Source organism: Neodiprion fabricii, chromosome 2 (assembly GCF_021155785.1).
Source record: "Neodiprion fabricii isolate iyNeoFabr1 chromosome 2, iyNeoFabr1.1, whole genome shotgun sequence".
Taxonomy (NCBI): domain Eukaryota; kingdom Metazoa; phylum Arthropoda; class Insecta; order Hymenoptera; family Diprionidae; genus Neodiprion; species Neodiprion fabricii.
In genome coordinates, this window is record NC_060240.1 from 28,615,127 (window position 1) to 28,640,750 (window position 25,624).

General features: G+C 41.3%; 1 protein-coding gene across 6 annotated transcripts in view; it reads left to right on the top strand.

Annotated features, from left to right (window-relative positions):
• The window catches only part of LOC124175171 (glutamate-gated chloride channel), a 97,074-nt gene extending 78,260 nt beyond the window's left edge, over positions 1–18,814 (top strand). For 3 of the 6 annotated variants that reach the window (XM_046555149.1, XM_046555148.1, XM_046555153.1), the window contains 7 exons: positions 14,740–14,809; positions 15,116–15,269; positions 16,099–16,181; positions 16,339–16,473; positions 16,587–16,739; positions 16,857–17,125; positions 17,534–18,814. In XM_046555149.1, the coding sequence (XP_046411105.1) occupies positions 14,740–14,809; positions 15,116–15,269; positions 16,099–16,181; positions 16,339–16,473; positions 16,587–16,739; positions 16,857–17,125; positions 17,534–17,767 (1,098 nt within the window). In that variant the 3' untranslated portion in view covers positions 17,768–18,814. Of the gene's footprint in view, positions 1–4,270; positions 4,339–12,430; positions 12,593–13,202; positions 13,645–14,739; positions 14,810–15,115; positions 15,270–16,098; positions 16,182–16,338; positions 16,474–16,586; positions 16,740–16,856; positions 17,126–17,533 lie in introns of those variants that run through there. The other 3 variants (XM_046555150.1, XM_046555152.1, XM_046555151.1) reach the window with 3 other exon arrangements.
• Positions 18,815–25,624: the final 6,810 nt, after the last annotated feature.

The following is a 25,624-nucleotide window of genomic DNA, read 5'->3' on the forward strand; positions in this document are numbered from 1 at the left end:
TTCGAGCAAGCATTTTCCGATATACAGGCAGACGGGACCTTCGGTGAAACGGGGGAAACGATCAAGCACCGTGTAACAACAAATGTACCGATTGAAAATAAGTGTTTGCTCAAATCGCGACCAATCCGGAATTTTCGAATTCGCCATTATTCCTCCCATGCGGTGATACGTCTACCCACCGCTGCACGCGTACAACCGATTTGGGAAATCAGGCTTTCCCGGGGGCGAGTTGTGTAATTGAGGTAAACCGCAGACTTGATTTGTGTATGCAAATGGACGGGCGAGATAACGTTCATTTGTCATGTAGCCCCGTGAAACAGTGACTACATCAATTTGTTCTCATTGTTTGTTTGATTTTTTTTTTTTGTTTTTTTTTCACTATCATTTTTTATTTTTATTTTTATTCTTTGTCGCATTGTTCTCTTTTCCACCTTTCTCACCTGACCGAGCGGTGTTATAATCGATTGTTTATCCTCGACGTTCGCGTCAGGATAAACCTTTCACGTGTCAACCGGGTTATTACTGATAGCGCGATAACGTTGCAACGTCCTGTAAAGTTTAATCGACGATTTCTACTCGGGTATATTGCCTCCCGTTTATCGCTCGAATCTCGAAACTTACACTCAGTCACTCTCTTTATAAAAAATTAATATCAGGCACAACGGAAGTCGACCCCGCCTCTTGCGTTACACGTACACGTATTTATTGTTACACCGTTGCGGCATTGCTAGAATGATAAAATGAGAGGCGGCTTGTACATAAAATGTCCGTGTCAGGATCTTTCGTGAGATATTTGTCATCCGATGGTTGATGCAGGGGTTGTAACATTTCAAAGGGCGTATTTCTTTTCTTCTCCCTTTTATACTCTTTCCTTGCGAAAATGAAATCCTTTATTTTCTTTTACTTGACAGCGTCTCATCTTCGGTGTCAAGTTTCTTTGCTTTTTAACACTCTTGATTTACTTGTTATCCCGCGATGTACCGTCGACGTTCGTTGGTCGGATCGAGACTTCCCTGTAAATTGATTGGAGCGAAAAATAGATTATTGACCGAGTGACACCGTCGCGCCCACTGATAATTGAATCGACTTGCGTGACGCAGACCGCCATGCGAGTTCGTTCGATCGCTCGGTGACTCGGTAAAAATTTTACACGATTATTGTTCCGATCATCCAGAGCTTATAGGAATAAAATTTCCATGTTAATTGACCCGTCTAATATCGACAAAATAAATTCCGCCCAAAATCGTTTCGCAACCCTTTTATACGCTCAAACTCTTCAGGCTCAAGTTGGCTGATGGATTCTATTCAAACGGTTCAAGAATAGCCCGGCGAGAAGGACAGAGGAATAAAAAAAAAAAAAAAAAAATAAAACGTCAAGAATAAATGAGAGGGAGGAAAAGAAGGGGAGGAAACATTATGATATAAGAAGATTTTCAAGGAGAAGGATATTCGTCTCCTTTCATCAGAATATACTCAATATCCTTATCATTGTTTTCCAGTAACGAAAAAACGGGACCTGAAACGGGGTTGAAAAAATATCGAATTTCGTTTTCAAAAGCGCTTTTGTTTTTCTTTTTTTTTTGTTTTCTTTCCTTCTGTTTTCTTTTTATCTTCTCGTCAACCGGGCACGAGGCGATGCACCCTAAAGCTGATTCCGATTTTCATCCCTGTAAGGGGAGCGAAAGCAGGCCTATTCATTTTCGAAATGAAGAGGATCGCTACTCGGTCAGTCCGCTGGACGTATTGCTTTATTTATCGTCGACGGTTGGTGGCGCCATGATGAACCCCCAACCGCAAAACTGCCGGACAATAAACGAAAATATATTACCCGGGAGAGAACAAAGGCTTCCCCGTTATCGTTCCGGAATTATGCAGCAGCCCGGGTATTATAACCAAGTGAGGATACCGCAAACCGTATTAGCAGCCCCCGCCAAAACGGGGAGAGTTTGCAGTTGTATATCTGCGCATCCCGATCTTAAGTACCTAACTTCATTTACCACGGTTGAAAACATCCCTGAAATGAAATATTTTATTTCATACTCTTGGACGACGAGTGAATTTTTCTAAGCGGCCTGCAATTAACGGTTTTGCGTTTACAACTTTTTATCCCCGTTTCAATTATCGCCGAGTAGACTCAAGGCCCGTTAAATTTCTTCCCGTATCTCGCGTAACTTTCGCTCCGGCGCAATTCTACGTCCGGATTTCTCGCATAATATCTTCGCGAACGGACGAGAGACGATCAGGTGTCCGGGGATCCCGAGACGCCTGCCTCGGTTTCTATTTGCGTCAGCCATTTGTCACTCCGGCCAAGCCTCAAATGCTGGGGAAATTGTCAGTGACGGTAATCTAGAGGATGGATGAGCCAGGTGAGAGGGATCGTATAATCCCGAGTCAATATCGCGGCCCTTGCGTACGATGACGCGGATCGCGACGGACCCTCGAGGAAAATGTTTGAATCCGATTGGACAGCGGGATCGAAATGTCCGGATTAATCTATTTGCCGAGAAAAACTTGGAGTTCGCAATAGGCGAGGACGCGGGTAGGTATTATCGCAGAATCGAACGATGCGTTACCGTCTCTGCGCGAAAAGCTCGCAAAGCTTCCTCATCCTACGCAATCTCGATCTTTGAACATCGTCATCATCCAAAGACTTTTCGTGTTAACACGATCGAAAGTAAAGGCAATTACTCCGAAAGAATTGATCGATCGCGAGGGCTAAGTTACGGAAAGAAAAGTGTTGTATAAATAATAACTAGATGCCGTGTTACGGTGATTTAAAATTTTTTTTTCACCGAACTAACGTGAAAAATGTAAAAATTTGACAAACTTAATCGGACTTGCGGTGCAGTTAGGGACGCATGTTATAAAAATGCAGACTTTCCGGCGACTTCGTTTCAAAAAAAGCGTGTTTGACGATCTCCCGATGAGATTGAATCGTCGCTGGAAGATCTCCGAAAGTGCGCCTAAGCCTTTGTTTTCGGAACCCCCCGAAGGGATCGCGGAGTTGCAGGACGGTGGGTATTTTTACGCGACGGTTGGAAGCGGATCGTGTTTCGAGGATTGGAGTAGCGTAGACGGAGAGGTCCTGGTGGATGCGAGTCCAGGACACGAGGGGCAACGACTCCTTCGAGGATCCCGAGGCGACGCAGTTCCCGAAGCAGACCCAACGCCATTCCAGACTTCGAAAGTTCGTTTTGTCTTTTTAAGCTCCTCTCGAATCGAGCCGAGCGTATCGGCGCGTTGAGTCAAGTTGAGAACGAAAGAGCACGAACTTACTCCGGGGTTTTATGTTTCAGTTCCTGCAACCCCGGCTCCCCCCATTTACAGTCTTAAATTCATCGTCTGCCTACATTCTGAAACGCAAAAGCAGCTCGGTTGTTTTTCTCCCTTTGTCTATCCGGCTTTCCGATTTTTCCCCTCTTTCTTTCTTTATTCCTTTCAAACTTTCAGCTCCGATGAATTCAGACTTTGGTTTGGACACAGCGGGTAATTCTTGAAGGTCCCTCACGATTATCCTGGAATACAGGCCTATTCTAGGGATAAAAGTAATAAAAAGACTTTCGCGGTATTTTTATTTATTTATTTATTTTTTTTTTGGTTTCTTGCCGTTCCGTTTTTTCCCTTTCTGTTCTTCTTCACCCTCCAACCCCGCCTCTCGACGCTATTTCGCCCTTTTCACCTACTCGACTCGTAACTGTTTTCTATAAAAACATCAATAAAGACGATTCCCACCCGTATGGAGCACGTTCCTCAATCCCCCTCCCTCTCCCACCACCCTGGGGATTTTCAAAAGCTCTTCAATTACCTCTGGTCTGTATCAAGCTCGCACATATATTGTGTTTTCTTATTAGTCCCGCCCTCTTCCAAATAGACACCGACTAACGATAAGATTGGAGAGAAAGTGAGGATGAAAATAAATTTAACAATATTTCATCATTTCGTCGAAAAGCGACTGAAAGGCAAGATTGACCGATAGTTAAAAATTGGCATTTACTTCAGCGCAGTAAATAATCAATAATATTCAATCAATCCTCCTTACAATGTTTTCAGTCTCGCAAGATGATCGCTGTTTAAACACATGACAATTCGCGGTTAATCTGCGATGCGAATATATGCAAGCACGGAGACGGGTCTACGACGCTCCTGTCGTAGAATGAAGAGAAATGCATTGAAATCAGAATGGAAATACGGAAGAATGTAGAAAATCAGCATTTACGCAATAATCAATTTTAACATGTTCTGTTTTTCTTCTGTTCCGACGACAAACTAGATGGCCCGACAATCGCGCGCGTCAACATCTTTCTTCGATCAATCAGCAAAATAGACGATTTGAACATGGTGAGTGAACCAAAGCTCAGTTTCTGCTACCAAGAACAAATGAAAACAATATAATAGATAAATTCAAAATTCAGAAAGCCAAGCACTTGATAGATGGAAAAAAAAACAAACAAAAAAAATAAATAAACACACGAACGAATTGAAGTAACGATGCAATTGTCTTCGTATCACGTCGTATCTGCATATATATGTATATATATGTATAAATATATAATATTACATAATCTGCACCCACATTGTATCTCTGTACTTCTGTACCTCGGCTGCGGTATATAACGTACGTCTGTTGTTATATATATACACACACGCGCACACGCACACACACACACACACACACACACACACACACACGCACATATATATATATATGTATATTATATATACTATGTACGCCGCGCAGTGTATGCCTGATGCTACAAATTTTATGACTATATACGCATATATCTATATATATATATATATATATATATGTATATGTATATATATATACAGTTATTCGGTGATTTTGTGTCGGTGTTGTCATGTACCTGAAATATCATAATACATTTGTTGAAATTGTAATCAATAAATGTACACGCCTTGATCGCGAGTGTCGGATTTTTTATTTTTCATTATTCTTTACACATTTAATACACTGCATACCATACATTCAGGTTCTAATAGAATTGTCACGTGATCGAACGAAGAAGAAAATTGGTATTAATTTTTGTTGTCTTTAGAGGTGATGGATAAAATTTATAACTACAGAAGCGTTAGTAACATTTTTTGAAAGTTTTCTACAAAACTTTGATCAATTCTCAAACCAATTTTCGAGGGCAAAGTAGAGGTGACGAAAAATACGATGAACAACCTTTTGATAGATAAATTGCAAACGTGTTAATGAATATTTCTTTCGCAAGTCACATGCGTGAATTATTTTATTTACCGCAAATATTTATGTTTATTGATGTCACTTTTATGTTGAGTTTATTTTCAGAAGCATACAAAAATTTCCATGTCAAAGTGAAAATCGTGAAAAGCTGCTTGTCGCACGCTTTTTCACTTGAATATATTTGCGACAATTCAATTCCTCTCAGAGTCTTACGTCAGATAATACGAAAGCGTGTCTTTTCATACGTGTTTTGAATCAGAAGAGAATAACTTCATTGAAATATCTCTGAAATATTTTTGCCGTTAAAGCCGATGATATTTGCGAGTGGGTCTAGCTAATCTTAAGATTGTTCTGAGAAATCAAGTTCAAGATTTTAGAATTCGAGAAAAATTGTACCAATTTTTTGTTTCTATTCAAAAGAAGTAGAACATCCCCGTGAACATTTGTTACACTTACACATATTTACGGAAAATTGATCGTTGTGTTTTTTCAAAGATTTCGTTATTACTTTTTTTTCCGATTTCAATTTTTTTCTACTCATCATTCGTTCAAATTTCTTTCAAATGCTCTTTCTTTCCGATGCCACCTCAAGTTTCACATCTTTCAACTCGATTAACTTTATCAAATCGATGTTGTTTTTTCTGAATTTTTATTCTCCCTTTGTTTCGATTTTTCGATCAGCTTTTTCTTTCGTGACTGATTATTTCAGTGTTGTTGCCACAACTGGTGCCTTGTAACGACACCATAAACGTATCGTGTATTTATATTTACACCTTGTATGATATGTTTTATGATCTGCATGCGAACTCGCTCAATCGCCGACTCACCTCACCTCATCTCACTTCACTTAAACTCACTTCACTTTACTTCACTCAATCACTCGCTCAATTGCTCGCTCAAAAATTGTAACTCGTTCGCTTATAAGCCGATTAATCACCGTTCGGTTGTATAAACACGTCATGTTTCGCGAGTAATCATCGCTGCGTGAATTCACTCGTCTCGCCTTATCGTTAAATCGTATCCCATTCCAGATCGTGAACCCTTAACAAGAATGGATGAAATAACAAGAAGCAGTCGTTGCTAATTCCAAAACAGTTCGAACAAACGAAACGCTTTATTCTATTAAACGTGTCGAAATTAAACAAGCAACAAAAATATCGACTTTACAGCTCTCACTTGTTGCCGATAAATGATTCCGGACGGTGTGATGCACGGATCTCGGAACGATTTAGCATTAAGGCTTGAGTATAACGATGGCGTCCGGAGTAGGTATTGCCGGTAATTTCCGAGCTCGGTAAAACACGATGACAGACAACCGGGCGCCGTTATACCGCGATGGTTACTACGGGAAACATCTATGGTATTTCTCCGCTTAATCGGCCCGTTGACCCGTAATCTCACAAACGGCGTAACGTCACACTATCACGCGATCGTCCGCAAACAACACCACCTATACGTATAACGCATATGTATTAAATTGTATACGTGTACGGCTAGTAACAATCGCCACGACGTTTGCGCAGGTTTATCGGTGACCGTGTCAAAGGCCCGGAAAAAGTTCCGGTGTATTTCCGAGGGTAAAGGGCGACTCTTCCGACCGATACCGAACCTACCGCTCTCGACGAGATCGAACCGAGGCGCATTGTTGCAGGCACCGCGGGATTCGAGTGTCTTGAAAGTTGTAAATAAATCCAAGAGACTCGCTCGAGCCCTCCGAAGACGAGTGGTTGCGAAATGATCAGGGGGTTTGTTTTTAAAACGAGGCGCGTACTCGGCTCGATTGTGGGCGGTAGGTACTTGATTAGCCTCCGTGGCTCGGGACGCGGCGTTGATCCCCGAGCTGAATGTGCAAACTCGGTCGACGGCGAAGAAAGTTGCCCTGCTGCGTCACCGGAGGTACAAAACTCGTCAAGCTTATGCCCCGATTAAGGAAGCCGTCGGCGTCGTCGTCTGCGCAGGGAGAACCAAACAAAGGATGTTTGAAGGTATAATTACTTGGGAAGTTGTTATCGCGCGTAGATGGTATATACGAAGGTAGAGGAGGAGGAGGAGGAGGAGGAGGAGGAGGAGGAGGAGGAGGAGGAGGAATAGTCGACTTCAATCTCTGACCTTTCGACCCGAAGATAGTTGATCGAGCGTTGCGTACCTCGGCTCGTCGGTTACGCACGTAGATATAATACGTATACGGACGGGCGAAACGGAACGCGGGCGATAAAGAGTCCGAATCGCCGGCGACAAAACCCTCCGCGGTGCATGCATTCGCTGACTCGTCGTACGTTCGCATTATGCCCGCGCGCAGTGCGAAGCCGGAAGTTTATTTCCACCCCCGCCCCGCGGCCTCGAAATAAATATTCAACAGGCTCGGGACAAAACCCCGTTGACCAACGTCGACTAAACAAAGCCGAAACAGACCCCGGCCTTTTCCGCGGTGTCGCCTTTTCATCCATAAACCCGGTAATGTACTACCCGACTACCAGCTCCGGGGGATGAAAACACACCCCTGAGGAAGAAAGCCGCAACTCCGGGAGCGGATCGAGTCCCCTGCGTTTTAGCGGTTCCCTCCGTCTCCTTCCCTCTCCCCCCTTCTCATTCTTCCGCCTCTTCTTTCCTTTTTCCAGTTTCACTACCTCCTTGTCCCGGGGATTAAACGGTGTACCCAACTCCTGCTATGATATCCCGCGGCCTCCTAACGATCGGATCCAGCTTCGTTTAATGATTCAATCGCTGTCGCTGGCGAAACTCCGTTATGTACAGATCGAGTGAAAAATTAAGCGGTGTGACTAACGGGGAAGCCTTTCGCGACCTCTCGATCTGAATTTATCTGGGATGTGTAACTGTTGAAATTTAATTTATCATACCGCCGGAGAAGAACGTTCCCCAGGGTCGCTTACGCCTGCCTACTAATTGCGGTTTCACGAATTTGGAAACTTTCTCAAGTTTCAAACTATTTTTCTATCCCCGGAACGGTGAAAGCTTAACGTCTCTCTTCCGTCTTGACCTTACATTCGTTTCGATTGTTCGAGTAGGTAGGCAGGTACGTAACATACTTTTCTCGTTATAATTATTGGCAAATATGCGTCGGTTAGTTTGAAAACGAAGTTACCCCGTGTTTAATTTTCGTTATTCTTGCGAAGATATGATTGCGAGAGGGAAAACTTCAAAAGTAAACCAACGAATTAATCGACGTACGCTTACGGGATCGTGACTCTGATATTTTTTAAATACGTTCAACAATCACATTTTCGCATAAGACAGTTAGTAATCACAATTGCAAAAAACGAGCTGATTCGTAAACTTCGAGCCGAAATACTGCGCACACGGTCACGTTACGGTTTGGCTCGTGGAAAATATTGACTAACAATAAAAAATGCTCGGTTAAAGTGATAAAAAAAACCAGAAACAATCCACAGATCCAAAAGCATCCGATCCTCGATCTCCGAAATTCCCAGAAAAACGATTCTGGCAACGGAATCTTCTCAGGCCTTGCAATCGTATCGCGTATAAAAAAAAAAGAAAAAAGAAAAGAGGGATGAAGAAAAAACCACACCTCAATTAAATCCAGCTTGGAAGTTTCGAGGGTTGAGCTTCCCTTGCGAATGGCGCGACCTTTATACATCGTTCAAGGGTCAGCGCGGAGCTTTTCTTCGTCATCGGGGTTGCGGATGGCCGACCAACGACGCGACGTACCCACATTTTTATCATTGTTTCTTTTTCCTTTTTCTTCTTCTTTTTTTCGTATCTTTCGTTATTTCCACTTCTTCGCAGCCGTCGCGTAATTGAACCCTCGCCTTTGACACACTGTTTTATACCCCGATCGGACCGACTACTCAATGTTGAACGCGAAGCGGCCGCAGGGTCAGGAGCGCAGTTGCCGGCATGCGGTATATACGTATACTTGTTAAACTTTAACGCAAGCCGAACAACTCTTTCTCCGACCGCCGCGACCGCTCGACGCTGTTCGGGAAATACATAATTTATAGACAGGGTGTGTATAGACTCGGAGGCAATCAGGCCGAGTTCAGCTATCGATATTACACGTATATCGTGCCATGAGAAACGTTTGCACGGACGGCGAAGGTCTCTTTCGTACCTTATTTCTGCGTCGATTGTATCGTCCCCTTGTCGGCAGAAAGCTCTTCGTTTCGTAGCGTGTGTCAGGAGCGATAATAATAGTGCGGGGTTACGTTCGTTGAATTGTACCTACGATCGGCAATTTGTCGTGGAAGAATGAAGACGGACTTAATATTGTTAGGGGGGAGGTTAGAGAGTGAGAGTGAAAGAAAGGGAGCTTATTAAGAGGATGAGGGCGGTTGAGAACAGACCGGAAATCACAACGACACGCCATTCGCACCTTTACATAATTACACGATTATACTCCGAGTACCCACACCCTGCATTCACCCACCACGATACTCTCTAACAACACGAAACATGGCTTGCAGGACTGGGCTATATGTGTACGTATGTGTCGGGAATGCGCTGTGCCTGATCTATATCTATTATATATTGTTATATACGTATATATACCCGAATCTGTATCATATTTAATATTTAAATGTACGCTACTTATATAATGGATAAAGATTGTTTTTATAAGTATATATAATATTATACCTGTATGTGCGACAACTTTCGATGAAGGGGCGGGGTTGAAAGTCCGAATTTGAACATTTCCGAAAGCGCCAAAGTCTGGATTTTTTTAAGAGGAAACTCGAGGTATGGAAATCAAACTTTAACGAGACGTCGAAACTTCGACTGGTCCGAAACCCAGCGCTCAAAGCTCCGAAAGTGAGAAGATTAAAAAATCTGGACCATCGAAATTCCGAACGATTCAAGACTTTCGGTTCTGTGAGCTTCCGGCTGACGAGTGAAACTTCACCAATTTGATTTTTCTTTGTTTCGAATTTTCGATATTTTTACGTTCGGAATTCTGGTCATTCCGGTATTCGGTTTTTCTGACTTTCACACCCACTCGTATATATAATAAACTACGCTGTGTCAGTGTATATTAATTTCCGGAGTTTTACTCCATCGAAACTTTACTTTCCGGAATTCTGCTCTATCGTAACTTGAATTTTCGTAATCCTGCGTTTCGGAACTTCGAACCGTCTGGTTTCCAGCCATTCGAAAGATTGTTGTTTGGTGGAAGTGAAATTTCTTCAGATCAAGTTTAGCCACGAAATAATTCGAGTTCAGCCGCTTCCGGAACTTTTCAAATTCGGATCGTCAACCCCGCCCCTCGATGACACGCGACACGCGGATCGTCGCGTAGCATATTCTGTAATCCTCCGTTTTTGACGATGCTCAAATGCTTGAAACAATACAGTAACAGCAAGTAAATTTGCATTCATTTATTAACCACACATTATAATTATCCATCCACCGTCGTTCCGGTGTCTGACGGCGTGTCTCTTAACCGCACTCACTGCCTATCCGCAACACAATAGTGCAGCACGCGTATCTAATTCTCTTACGTCTCACTCCCCATTGAATCATGCAGTGACATCCGTCACTGCACCGTATCCGAGTTCGCTCGGTACCGAGAAAATGTCATCCTGCAGCATTCGCAATCAGGTGGGCATCATCCGATACCGCGCAGCGTATGACGGACTCCGTGATAAACTGTCATAATTCGTATCGCGAATCGAATTTTATACCTACACGTCTTCTGTCGACTGTACACAGCTGTAACACCAATACATGTACGTACGAGTTGTGCCCACGTTGTCTGTAACGTATGTTAGTTATAAACGGCAGACTTCAGTCCGGTGCTTAACCGTCGATGGATGACCCGGGGCTACGGAGATTCGGGGGGATTTACTGTCGAACTTGTATTTATTGCCAACTCGACTCGCATTGCGAAACGCTCGACGTTTTTCTGTCAGCTGTCACGGACCGGCTGTTTTCTTGTACTTTATAACCACATTATGCTTGTCGATTCCGCGGAACTGTAATAACGTACCTCGGTCGGCGGCTACAACTTTCTCTCAAGACGAAGGTTCGCCCGCTATTTTTTTTTTTTAACTCCGTTCGTCACTTCGTCCAAGTGCAATTACGCTATGGGTGAACAGTGAACACCAAAATATTGCGGGGTACGCACGATCATGGACGGTAATAACCCTGGCGGAAAGATTTAAGTCTTAAGATTTAAAGAGTTTAGTCGCTAATATTCAGAGTGTACCGAAAAAATTATAATAAAAATTCTTTTTTTTTTTTTAATTTTCTCTGAGGAATTGCGGGGAAATTCTACCGTGAAAGAGAGTCCGAAATATTTCGTAACTTGGCTGAAAGTTCCGCGGACGTTTCTGAATGATAAACGATCGCTATTTGACATAATAACTCCTTGTAGTAAAAATAAATGGCCAAGAATCTTGAGAGTCTTTCAGAAAGTTTCGGACTTTCGTTGTACGTATATACATGTATATATATTATATGTATTGTACATATATATATGTATGTATGTATGTATGCTGCAAAGTTTTTTTCAAGAGTTGTCGTAGCTCCTCGTGATTTACTCAGGAAGAATTTAAACATTCCGTACACTTGGTGTTCGTCTTTTTATAACAAAGCTGAAAAAATTTTCCGTCAGGGTACAGAACCGAACGTTCACCTCAGGTTTATTATCAGGTGATTTCAGGCTCACTAATCGTTGCTTGTCAACAGACTGTTAATCGACCAATAAAACGAGTAAAGACGATGGATGGTAGTAACAATTACAAGTTGTGGGAAACAAAGATGTATACGAAAGAGAGAGGATAGTATGAGGGAAGAAAACGGGAAAGCTGTCGTCTCGGTGAAGGAGATAACGAGAGAGGAATAAAAAATTAACAGGAATGATCAACGATCATGTAACGCGGTCAGTAGAGGTTCCTGTCGTTTGTACAAATCACGAACGCAGTAGCGTCACAAAGTGGTGTGCTTCAATAATTGACGTAAACCTAAGAGCTACACGGTAATTATTGTGATACGAGAAATTGGATACCCTGTATCTACTACGCGGCAACATGGCGTCAGGTGATGATGATTACGTACATACATTGACCCTGTAGCGATGTGCATACGATAACATCATATTATTACGGATAGTAAAATATACTCACGTATATTCATGGCGGTAACGTGCCCCCCATCACTAATATAGCACAGGTGCAGTGTCCAACGATAGGCTGTAACATACATTGTAAAATAGGTGAACCGTATAACAATATCCTACCTGTATCCCCCCCTCACCGCCCCGTCCACCACAAACCCAAATAGAAAACGGAAAACAACGAAAGAAAGAAGGAAAAAAAAAGAAAGAAATTTACAACAAATAGAAAGTTATACATGCACAGCTCCTCCAGAGACGCCGCCATCGCAGTCAACGGCACACAGATAAGAATCGTGAGCTAAACAAGCATGCGAACCTCACTTTTCACTATATACCTATATTTGATAAGTTATTATCGTTATACATGTTATACTTTTATCTTACGTATGTACGTACGTACGTACCTACATATTCAATAGGCGTAGCAACTGTATAACGTTGGTAACGTGCACCGATGGATGCGTCATCTTAGTTTTAGGAGTCATTAATTATATTCGTCATCAATATGTTATATTACATACGAGGTGTTCGATGTGCTTTTGCATGCCCGCGTTTAACGCTAGTGTTTAGTGCTATTTTTCGTTGCACGCATTGTACGAGTTGGATATTTTCGTCTGCCGGATTGTTTGTTTAACGTATAATATGCGAATCGCCAGATCACCGCACTTTCATTGCATGCATCGATCAAGTTTCCGATCTTATATAGCTTATCGTGTATACCTATTTTTATTTCAACCAACAAATATATGGTATATTTATATATTGAAACAGGTATAAACACACCGGAGGAAGTTGAAACATGTTTCAAACGATCGTCGTGTTTTGCAAAAATATTCGAAATTATTTTCCTGCCAATCGGCAGAGATCATTGTTATTAATTTAACATACGCACGGGTCAGGAAACTATTTCAATTTCTTTTCGGGTGATATAATTTGTCGGGGGTAAAAAAAATTTCCCCGAAACCCTTTCACTCGCTTTTACCTAGCGTTATTTCGTTTCATTTTTTATCTTTCAATCATTCCCAGCTGCCCGGTTATAACATGTCATTAATGTACTCGAGCCAGTGAAAGGGTTCGCTCTTGACCTGCCAACCATGTCGAAAGTTGAAATTTAGGTCCTGGGCAAAGCGCCGAGTGGCCAACACCCCTGCACCCTTTTGGCGTAACGTACAGTCGTTGGCGAGCACAGCTTCACTTCCCATAACGTATCGCATCGTAATCCTTGTCTGTCTATCTCACGCCTTTTTCTATGGTCTTTGAACCACGGTGTGCCGCCCAGCCAACGATTGTGTTCTTTACCAAAACTTGGATTATTTCAGCATTTTCAGCCCAGACGTTACCTACGGTTATATATTTTATATCCCACCTTCTACGTAGATTGAACACGCCATCCTTTGTTCTCTCATGATTTAACCTTTATACACCAAAACTTTTTTTTTTCATCGATTCGGTAGACGGTATATCTATAGAATCTTTTACCCGTGAAAGCGCTTCGCGCTATCTTGTCGGGAGAATTGCCCCCCCCCCCACCCCCTCCCCCTCCCTTTCTTTGCACCTTTTTTATTTTTACTTCCGGTTTTTTTTTTTTTGCCATCTTCCTCTTCTCTATGGACAGCGTTATTTATCGCTACAACGTCGTCTGTGAGTTGAGAATTACCTACTTTTAAACGAGCAGAGTAAAGACTCTCGTTGATCTTGAATTAAATAAAAGCAAATTAAACGTTTGCAGAACGTGTCCCAGGTATGATGGTCCGTTATTTTCATTTTATCGTATCTCCGGTCGGCATCAGCTGCGTGTAATTCAAGAGTCTGTACACAAAATCCTTGGAAGCTACAGTGGTTATCGTTGGTTCGGCAACAAGATTGTTTAGAGTTTGATAATATATACGTGGCGAGTACACGAATGCAAAAAAATGACAACAGCTGTTCGTTTCGCGGAGTATATAATTTATAGCTCACGTATTCTGTTGATTAGAAATTATTATTCCTCTTCAAATAACATTTTGCATAATTTGTCATTTTAGCTGGGACACACCGCAAACATTTTATCATTTCCATCGAAACATTCCTGTACATATAAATTCAATACGACGTTGTATCATCTTTTTTCTGTTTCGTATCTTTTTTTTTTCCCTACTTTCTATCGGAATCACGACGTAAGTATATTACCCGCCAAGATCTTGAGCAGCGCGAGGTAGTCGAGTATTATAATTGACGCGAAAAATAACGTTTCGACTATTTTAAAAGGGGTAATCAATTTTCGTGAAAATTTCGTTCCTCTTTCGTGTAACGCGAGAGCGAGATTAAGGAGTTGAAGTGGTTGCGATCCTCCGAACTCTTGGCTGCTCGAGGTCTTGGGTTGAAATCAGCAACCCCGAATCGATCATCCCTGCTTCCCGTGGTTAGGAACAGGAATAAATGGGTTTCCGTTTGTCCGTAGGAATACTCCGTGCAGCTGACTTTTCGAGAACAGTGGCTGGACGAGCGGCTCAAGTTTAATGACTTCGGAGGTACGTATTATGCCGTTTAATTAGTTTGATAATTAACTTTTGCCAGGTTCGTGTCGCGCAGATTAAATTATACCGAACTTAACTTTGCTGCTTTCAATAACAGCCGTGCGGCGTCGGCGCCGAGTAACTTTTCGAAAAATAAAAGGAGGTCGAGCGAGGGAAAAATATCGTCAAATATCAAAATTAAATTAAAGAGCGCGACGCAGACGCTGCCCGCTACCAGGAGTAAACAACAATTTTCGCGCAATATGCAACCTCGGGTTCTTAATGCCGCGGCCACAGATTCACAATATTATACCCTTTCAGGTCGACTGAAATATCTCACGCTCACGGAGGCCAACCGAGTATGGATGCCGGATTTGTTTTTCTCCAACGAAAAGGAGGGACATTTCCACAACATCATTATGCCTAATGTGTACATACGAATTTTTCCCTATGGCTCAGTTCTCTACAGTATAAGGTAATAAATAGTCCCGATCCGTAATTATTGACCAACACGAGTAGTAATCTTTTTTTAATCTTTATCAATGGAAAAGAGATCGTTGGTTCGGAAATATATAGGATTCATTGACTTTGTTACGAGACAATCGTACATTGAGTATTTATCGAATCATGTTATATTCGTAAGCTACGAAGGTCTCTTTAAAAGTACAAAAATATGAAATACTGATGCGGTAAATGAAAGCTCGGATATCGATGGTTCGTTTCAAACCGCTTCAAAGTGGTTGAAAATTCAGTAGATTTGTTCCACGGTGGCTCATTTTCATTTGGAGGAGTATTTTTCTATAAAACAACTCAAACGGATTTTATATTCATGCCTTAAAGCCGTATTCCCATTTGTTGATTACCGATAATCAATATCGGAGCACTGTTGTTAAATTTGTTACCTGTGACTCGGCGGAAAACAGTTTTCCGGATATAATGAGCTATCGTAGAGCGATATTGAACGAATCTACCAAGATTTTAAGTATTTTGAAGGGATTTGAAACAAAGCAACGATGTCTAAAGCTTTTCTTCATAATTACAGGATTTTATATTTTTGTATCTTTCAAAAAGCTCGCCGTATCTTGATTATGGCGTAATAAAGTTGATTACAACTATCAATTTTTCACACACCAAATGTCGTAAAACTAATGCATTGTCCCATAAGTAATTCAACTGAGTTGCAAACTGTAACCTGATTAACAAATTCCGTTGAGTTTCGGATTTTTTTTTTAATACAAAATCATCCTCAGACCATGATGCGGCCGAAATTCGTAGAAACTAACCAAATGCCTTGCTCCCACCAGGATATCTCTGACGCTGTCTTGCCCGATGGACCTGAAACTCTACCCTCTTGATCGACAAATATGTTCCCTACGAATGGCGAGCTGTGAGTATATTCGCATTCTTTTGCTACTTTCACTCCGAGCCCCCTTTTAATGCCGCGACGAAACCCGAGAAACATTCGTTGCGATCAATAGAAAAAACAGAGGCTTACAAGCTTCCCGGAGTAGAGTTTATTTTTTTTTCTCCATTATTCCTCACAGACGGATGGACGACGGACGATCTCGTATTTCTTTGGAAGGATGGCGACCCTGTTCAAGTCGTTAAAAATCTACACCTACCCAGGTTCACGTTGGAAAAGTTTTTGACCGATTACTGCAACAGCAAGACGAACACCGGTAAGTTGTCGCTTATACGGCTCGCGTCGGAAGCCAAGTATATCATACAGGATCGGGATCGTTAGAATTTGGAAAGCTCGCTGCAACTTAAAAGACCCGATTCCACGTCGCAGGTGAATACAGCTGCTTGAAGGTGGATCTGCTGTTCAAACGAGAGTTCAGCTACTACTTGATACAGATATACATCCCGTGCTGCATGCTGGTCATCGTTTCGTGGGTGTCCTTTTGGCTGGACCAGAGTGCCGTACCGGCTCGGGTATCCCTGGGTAAGCTCCGAGTAGATGTATAAATGCCTCGCAAAAACAAAGCCGAGAGTGGAGAGCCCGGGGATTAGCGTAGGGCTTTGAAATGAGCCGAACTTGACGTTTCCGTAATCCGTGCAGGTGTAACGACGCTGCTGACCATGGCCACCCAGACTTCCGGAATAAACGCTTCGCTACCGCCCGTTTCTTACACGAAGGCGATCGATGTTTGGACCGGTGTTTGTCTCACCTTCGTGTTCGGCGCTCTGCTAGAGTTCGCTCTCGTTAATTACGCCTCTCGGAGCGACATGCACCGTGAGAATATGAAGAAGAAATTTCGGGAGATGGAATCAGCTTCTATCGATCCAGGGGCTGAGCCTGAACCCGATGGGGCAACCAATTTCGCAATGGTTCGTATATTCGAAGTTTCCCTTGAAACGGGACATCCGCGAGTGATGCTCGAAGTCGAAGGTTTTCGACTTAAGAGTCCACCGTAACTACGGTGATCGTGGTAACGAGTCTCTTCGAGCCTCGACCCTCATTTGTGTTTCTGATTTTCTTCGTCGGTCTACGAGATTGAGTCTTTCCCTACAATTATCCTCACGCACGAACCGCGTCGATCCTTAAAATTCTCCGTGCGATCGAATAATCGTGCAAGCTGAGACGGAAACTGGCTCGGGTGACTTCACCAGTGAACGAAAAGAACCAGAGAAAAGTAAACCCGTACCCAGCGATTATGACAGGGTTGTTCGTTCACTGGTGTAACCTCTCGATCGTTGATTCGCGAGATGTAAACTGTACGATGTTTGAATTTTCAGAAACCGTTGGTGCGTCACGAAGGGGACGCGATATCGATGGATAAAATGTTACAGTGCGAAATACACATGAAATCGCGGCCAAAAAACTGCTGCAGGTCGTGGCTGTCCAAGTTCCCAACGAGGTCCAAGCGCATCGACGTCATATCCCGGATCACATTTCCTCTCGTGTTCGCTCTGTTCAACCTCGCGTACTGGTCAACGTACCTGTTCCGGGAAGAAGCGGAGGGCGAGTGAACCTCGATGAGGAGATTATCGGATCGCGGGACGTGGCAAGCGGCCACCCCCACGCCCATGTTGCCCATCACAACCATCAGCACTCGCCTCAGCATCACCCCCACCATCAGCATCACCAGCATCATCATCACCACCACGAGCATCACCATCATCCGCAGCAGCACCACCACCACCACCATCACGATCATCGTCTCTCGCATTCGTCGATTCAGCACCACCAGCAGGACTCCTACTCGCCGCTCGCACCACGCGCGGCGCATATTAGATCGCGGGCGTCTTCTTCCCACCCGGGTTCATCCTCCATTTCGGGTTCCCCGAGCCCGACCCCCTCGCCGACGGCGATGTCCTCCCTCTCGCAGCAGCAGCAGCACCACCACCACCACCACCACCAGCAGCGACGGCAGCAGCAGCAGCAGTTCCACCGTTTTTCCCAGGTATCGCTGGGCCAGACGGAGAAGTGCTGTTGGGGCCTGATACCGCTGCGTTGGTTCAAGTGCCGGGCCAAGGGCAGCGCGAGGATCGACGTCTTCGCCCGGGTAGCATTCCCCCTCGTATTCGTGCTATTCAACCTGGCTTACTGGTCGATATACTTGTTCCGTGGCGAGGACACGGGGAGTAATCGCAACTGATGAGAGGTGGAGAAAAACAAAACGTTAATTAATACCTGACGGCCGGAGACGAAAACGGGAGGAGTAGGAGGAGGATGAGGAGATTCCCGAGGAGTGATATTGGTGATAAGTAATATTTACAGGGAGGCGATAGATTAATACGATATATTATACATATATTTATTCGGGGTAAATTTTGGGTGACCGCACGCCACCGATTGACGTTAGTGTAGTGGGCCCTGTATAGCCACGGCCTGTTAAACGACTATATAGAAATATATTGATAATTATTATTATTATCATCGAGGGAAATGATATTATATAGGAAAGAAACACTTAGGAGTATATGAAGAGGAGGGAGAGAAAAAGGAGAAAAAAGAAAAATAAAAATAAAAATAAATAAAAATTAATAAATAAATGAAAATTGAAAAGTAAAAAGTAAGAGAAATTAATTGATATAAGAATTATACAGGCACACCTTCGCACACGCGTACACGCAGCACCCAACACAGACTACACGCAAGTAATATACATACATACATGGTAATTGTCGGTGTAAGGAGCGTTTTACAATTAGTATGCGTTTTTTTTTTCATTATATGCCGTATATCGACGTATTATGTAAATTAATACTCACGCATTAGTATTATTATATACGTACGTAAGCCACACACACACACACACACACACACACATTATATAAAATATAATTGAATACGGGGGATAAAATATGGGGGAATTTCACATCATTTCGAGCCCGCCCTCAACCCTTAATATTTTCAACTATTTTCTTCCACTTGTATTATTCCAGGGCAACTTGAAAAGATCAGGCTAAAACATATGCAGATTTTGACGGGTTCATAACTCACACAAATTTTCACACGATATTCATTCGTCTTTTGTACGTGCATTAGAACTGCAGTGTTTACTTTGAGAATATTCTTTGAAACTTGATTTTTACTTTTAGGAAAAATTCGCAGATAAAATTCAAAACTAGTAAACAACTTCCAATGCTATCCTGGAACCCTGATTTGATAATAATTCATTAAAAAAAAAAAGAATCTCTTTTATTATTCAATTACTCATCGCGGTTTATGAGAATTTTTCCGTTTATTCCGATTCACGGATCTTCAACTAAACAACTTAAAATTGGAAAGAAGAACAGGATTTCGAATGTCATACAATTATCCTGACAAAAAACTGTCGTCAATATGAAAGGTTTTCACATATTTAGCTAACCTGCGGTGTATGTGATTATTTCAATAAGAAATCAGACATGCAGGAGGAGTGGGTAGGATGCACGTCGACTGAACGTGGAACGCCCCATGCATATACACATACGTATATGTATATGTACGTACATGTTCACGAAAAAGGCGTAATTTCGCATGTAAAGTTTTACGTGTTATGTTGCCATTATCATATTATTATTATTGTTATTCACATTATTATATCATTATTATCGTTAATGTGCGTTGTGGTAATAACGGAACCAGCGCGCAGCGGTATCTAATACGCGAGGAGTGCCCGATCTGACGTATTTACCCTGTAACCATGCAGTTTCCGCAATCGTACGATCCGTAAGCTGCAACATCCCCGTATACTGACTTGGCATGAAAACCCGCAACCACTTCTTCCCTATAAATAAGTTAACAACGTCAGCTATGGGGATGAAGCAGAAACCTCCGCTAACGGAAATATAATGCATGGCATGGGCTAAACGCGGGCATAAAACACAAAATCGGGCGTAAGATTCTTCTTTTTATTACTATTACCGTCGTTATTATTGGTATTATACGCCCGAACCTCCTACCGCGGTGTCTGTTATTATAATTGTAAATTATATATTTACCATAAGTACATACATATGTATTACATACGTTCCTGTGTCGCGTGTTACAACATAACAGTTTTCAACGATGTACCGCATTATCGCGTAAATCCTCAATTATTGTCATTATCACGATCATCGAATCAATGTACAGAATGAATTCCTAAAGACCGCATGGTCGGAAATCGCGGCGTTTGGTCGCCGTGGCAAACAGTCACTTTCAGATCGTGGCGCGGACGCGTTGCATTTTAGCAGACGACGGACCATGCAGTCGTTAGGAATTCACTCTGTATAATTGCGAATCAGTGTCAAACGGCAGCACATGTATTAAGTATAATACCGATATTGATACTTGATAAGAGGGACATAATTGATATATAATTATATTATTGAACGTAAACTGTAATGAGACAAATATCATTTACTAACAATAAACTTGTTTACGTATATGATAACGTTAATTTCGCTGAGGGAAAAAAATCTCGGGGGGTGGGACGGGAAAGAAGGGACTTACAGATGAAAATCTGTATGTACATTTTTTTTTTTCTCTCTTCAAAAGTACTCGAGTTTCATAGACGCACAGATTGACGGAAACAACAGGTGGTAGCCACAGGTGTGACAGTTGTGCAGAGGAAAGGGCTCATTGCCAGATACGAATGAATCGATGCAATTCTAATACGAAGTAAGCGGCTTTCGAACGGCTGTTTTCCGCCAGTGGCACTCTCGAAACATGAGAAACGCCATTATTGTGCATCAGGCACAACGGCCTTGGTTTTTGCATCTACGAAACATGACGAAACATTCTACGTGCAACGTTATTATTACTTAAAATGACTGCTACTGTACGCAGAAACTGACGATACGGAAAAACGAGAAAGTAGGAAAATTCAAAATAAAACAAAACTCGATTTTTAGATAAAGGGGACGAAAACGAAATTATATTAAAGATACACGAGGAGTAACTCGAAATATGATTAAAACACGAAAGACAAGTGTTTGCACGATGTATACATGTAATAGGTTCATGTGTATCTAGGGTAAGTTTGAGTGGATTAAATACGTAAGTATGATGTATGTACGCATATGTATATATGTAATGTGTACGCACTTTATTATAACTACATGCGGAGCAGCCGTGATTTATTGCAGCGCAAATTGGCTCATACGTCAATTTTATGTCGTTTGGTGCTCGCGTACATACATGGTATACATTTACATATTATACGGACCTGGGGTTTCTAAAACTTTACGAACAACACCAAGAATATGATAGGTGAAAAAACCCATCGCGATATGCATTCCCGCCAGTATTGAGGACGCACGTAATTTAATACATTAAATTAAATTAAGTTATTATAAATTACGTTAAACTATAATTATACTATAATACGAAGGGAAATTAGCCTGTCGAATTATGTATTATCATCAACACATGTATATACTAGAACAAAACTTCTTATTTTTATTTATTTTATTTTTATTATTTCTACTATTGTTATTATTGTTATAATCATTATCATCATCATCATCGCCATCATCATTATTACTGTATTATTATTATTATTATTATCGTTATTACTATTATTATTCTTCTTCTTTTTCTTCTTCTTATTATTATTAATATTATTAATATTATTACTATTATTAGAAAGAAAAAGAAAGAAAGAAAAAAAAAAGGAATAAAGTATTATATGATATAGACGTATATATATATATATACATAATAGGTAGTATAAATTAATATTATAATACAAATATAAATATAAATATTATACATAAATTATTTCTAAATAATAATTAAGAAAACAATTTTTAAATGACTCTCTCACAGGGTTTAGATAACTAGTCCGTTTGTCTATTTCATACAGTTATAAACCTAGTTACGATGTAATAACGATAACAATTCATTGCCGCGCATGAGGTGAAGTTGCACTACCTACATGAAAAAAATAAGGATAATTAGAAGAATTCGACAGAAGAGAAACTAAAAAAAAAAAAAAAAACAAGAAAACATTACAGACACACGAGGAAAAAATGACGAAAAATTAAATTAAAAAAATTAAAAATAATAAGAGTAATAATAAAAATTAACGACGTTTAATGTATGTAATAGCGACGACGACAAAAGAAAACGCGCACTACAGTAGCTGGAACTATAAGCACTTGGCGCTGCACGTATGAGCGATGATACGATTAAGAAACAATAATAATAACAACAATAATAACACTAATATTAATGGTAGTAACAATAACAACAACAACAACAATAATATTAATAATAACCTTAATATTACTAATAATAATGATTAAATAAAAAATGAGTCTGCCATGAAAAAAGTAAAGTAACGTATAAATTAAAGTAAAGTAAATATATAAATAATTAATTGCACTATAGATGTGTGCATCACTTTCGAAATGGATTTGACTCTTATAAGAACAAGTTTTATAAATGTTTCAATGATATTTGGTTCCCACGTATGAATGTATAAATAAATGCACGGAACGTTATGTACTAATAGTGTATGAATATTGAGTGTTGGGTATATTATTCAATAAATTACGTATATCAAAATGAGAAGTAAACAAATTGTATGAAATTCTGTTCCACAACGTGTCTAGCTGATTCTGCGTACAGTGCGGGTGAAATAAATCAGTACAACTATACATTATTCTAGATCGAATTTGCTCTTTGGTTACCTTGGGAATGAGATCTGTACATCTAACTTACTGAGACGCTAATGTGAATTGTTTTTGCGAGAGAAAACGATTGAGCATAGTATGAAGTTGTTACGAGTAATGGATATAGTTAATATCGAAGATCGGAAAAATTCCTAAAAAGTGAGACAAAATACTTGCAGCTTCGACTAAAGTCACCCAGGAGAAAGAGGTAAGTTTTTCACTTCTGCATATAAACACAGAGTATTCATATAACGTGCTCTCAATAACACGTAAGCATGAAATATATGATCAATAGAAACAGATTGAATAATTTGTTCATCGATAGCAAAAGAGATATGAGAAAAGTTCCTTCACAAAAATTTTAGGCTTTCCTGTGAACTTCTCGAGAGTATTTTTTTGTTATTTTTCATACCTCATTTCAGTGTAGTTTTGATACAAAATGCGCGCAAATTATTCGTTACTGAAAAGTGCTCTAATCGAATGGGCTGCAATTTATACACAGCGTGCCATCTTCAATGTGAAAGGGTTTCTGAACGATTTCTGACATGACATGTGAGATCCGTACTGCCTGACAATATTTTTGAAGCATATTCATCCAAGGTAAGAATTCAGCGATGCGTCGCGTATCGTAATACCGACTGTATGAATTTCACCACTCAAGTTGACTGAAGAATATAAAGACGGATATTCCTGGGTGAATTTTTGTGACCAGTTTTCGGTGGGCAAGTGGGCCCAGGTGGGCCTGGGAGCGTAGGAACCTATCGACTCTACCTAACGCCAGTGGGTCTAGGAACAGTGTGGCAGACGCCATATTCAAGAAAACTAAACCGCGAGATTAAAACAATTTTCACCAAAAATGCTAAGGGGTGTTACGAACGGCACTTTTGACTTTCGCGACACGCGCTAGGCGTCAAGCTGCTTGCTCAGCGCATTCCTTCGAGAATCGCTGCCCCGCACACAACCAGATGAGTCAGGAAGTGCACCGACACCGAAAGGTGGCGCGATGGCTACTCTGGAGAATAACGCCCTACGACCGACGAAACCGAGCTGTAATCGGTAATCCGTCGACACCATCAAGTCAGTCGTGATTGAGGAGTGTGAGATCATCGAGATCTCAGCCTGGAGATAAGTGAGTGGTGCACCCCATCGATCGGACCGGCCATTGGAAAGGACCTTCCATCACCCAGGAAAGGCAACGTGGAGACTCAGGATTTTCCGACGGAACGGCTCGGCGAATCGGTAGTGCGTCCTAACTCACCTTTTCCTCGACCGTAAAGTAGTACTTAGTCAACTAAATTCGCTCTGTCACATTTCAATAGTTTACTTAATTACATTACTCGTTCTTAATCTCTACATGTCATTTGCAATACTGTACTTAATGAAATACAGTATACAAAATATAAACCATTCTCGACAATATCTTTCCCATCTATTCGTCCTGTCCATACCACTCAGATCCTGTCACCCAGAATACTGGACTTTCATCACAGCAGGTGTGTCTACACTTTGAACAAACGAGGCGCAAAGTAATCTATTTCTAACCGCTCGGGAATACATTATATACGTATTATTTTTAAGTCACGTTGGACGAGATCCTTCAGATCATCGACTGTACGTAACAGCCTTACTTTTTTCTTCATTTTTGGAGCCAAAAATTTGTGGTCTCAGATTCGCCTTGTTTGACCCTTTCCTGACTAATTGGACTCCCAGGAACTCAGAAAACGCAGCGAAAAGAGCGTGGGATCAACAAGACAGAAATGACGAAGGAAAAAGCACTGCTGAAAAATGTCGAAAACAGAGGTTTTCGTTTTCTGGCTGTAACTTTACATACAATAATCGCAGCGTATTGAGACTGCGCCCAATCGATTTCTCTCGCAAAATTACGTCGGAATAGTGCCAGAATTAATTTATTCCAGCACTTTTGAAAATCGCGAAAATTTTCGCCAAAAATACAAAGGGGTTAACCTTCCTTTTTTTTTTACCAAAAAATTTTTCGTCTCAGAATTGATTCGTATGACTCTTTCCCGACCAATTGGACCCCAAGGAACTCAGAAAACGCAGCAAAAGGAGCGTGGGATCAACGGGAGAGAAGATACGAGGAAAAAAGCACCTGCTGAAAAATTGTCGAAAATTCAGGTTTTCGTTTTTTGGCTGTAACTTTCGATGCGTTGATCGCAGCGTATTGGGACTGCGCCCAATCGATTTCTCTCGCAAAATTACGTCGGAATAGTGCCAGAATTAATTTATTCCAGCACTTTTGAAAATCGCGAAAATTTTCGCCAAAAATACAAAGGGGTTAACCTTCCTTTTTTTTTGACCAAAAAATTTTTCGTCTCAGAATTGATTCGTATGACTCTTTCCCGACCAATTGGACCCCAAGGAACTCAGAAAACGCAGCAAAAGGAGCGTGGGATCAACGGGAGAGAAGATACGAGGAAAAAAGCACCTGCTGAAAAATTTCGAAAATTCAGGTTTTCGTTTTTTGGCTGTAACTTTCGATGCGTTGATCGCAGCGTATTGGGACTGCGCCCAATCGATTTCTCTCGCAAAATTACGTCGGAATAGTGCCAGAATTAATTCATTCCAGCACTTTTGAAAATCGCGAAAATTTTCGCCAAAAATACAAAGGGGTTAACCTTCCTTTTTTTTTGACCAAAAAATTTTTCGTCTCAGAATTGATTCGTATGACTCTTTCCCGACCAATTGGACCCCAAGGAACTCAGAAAACGCAGCAAAAGG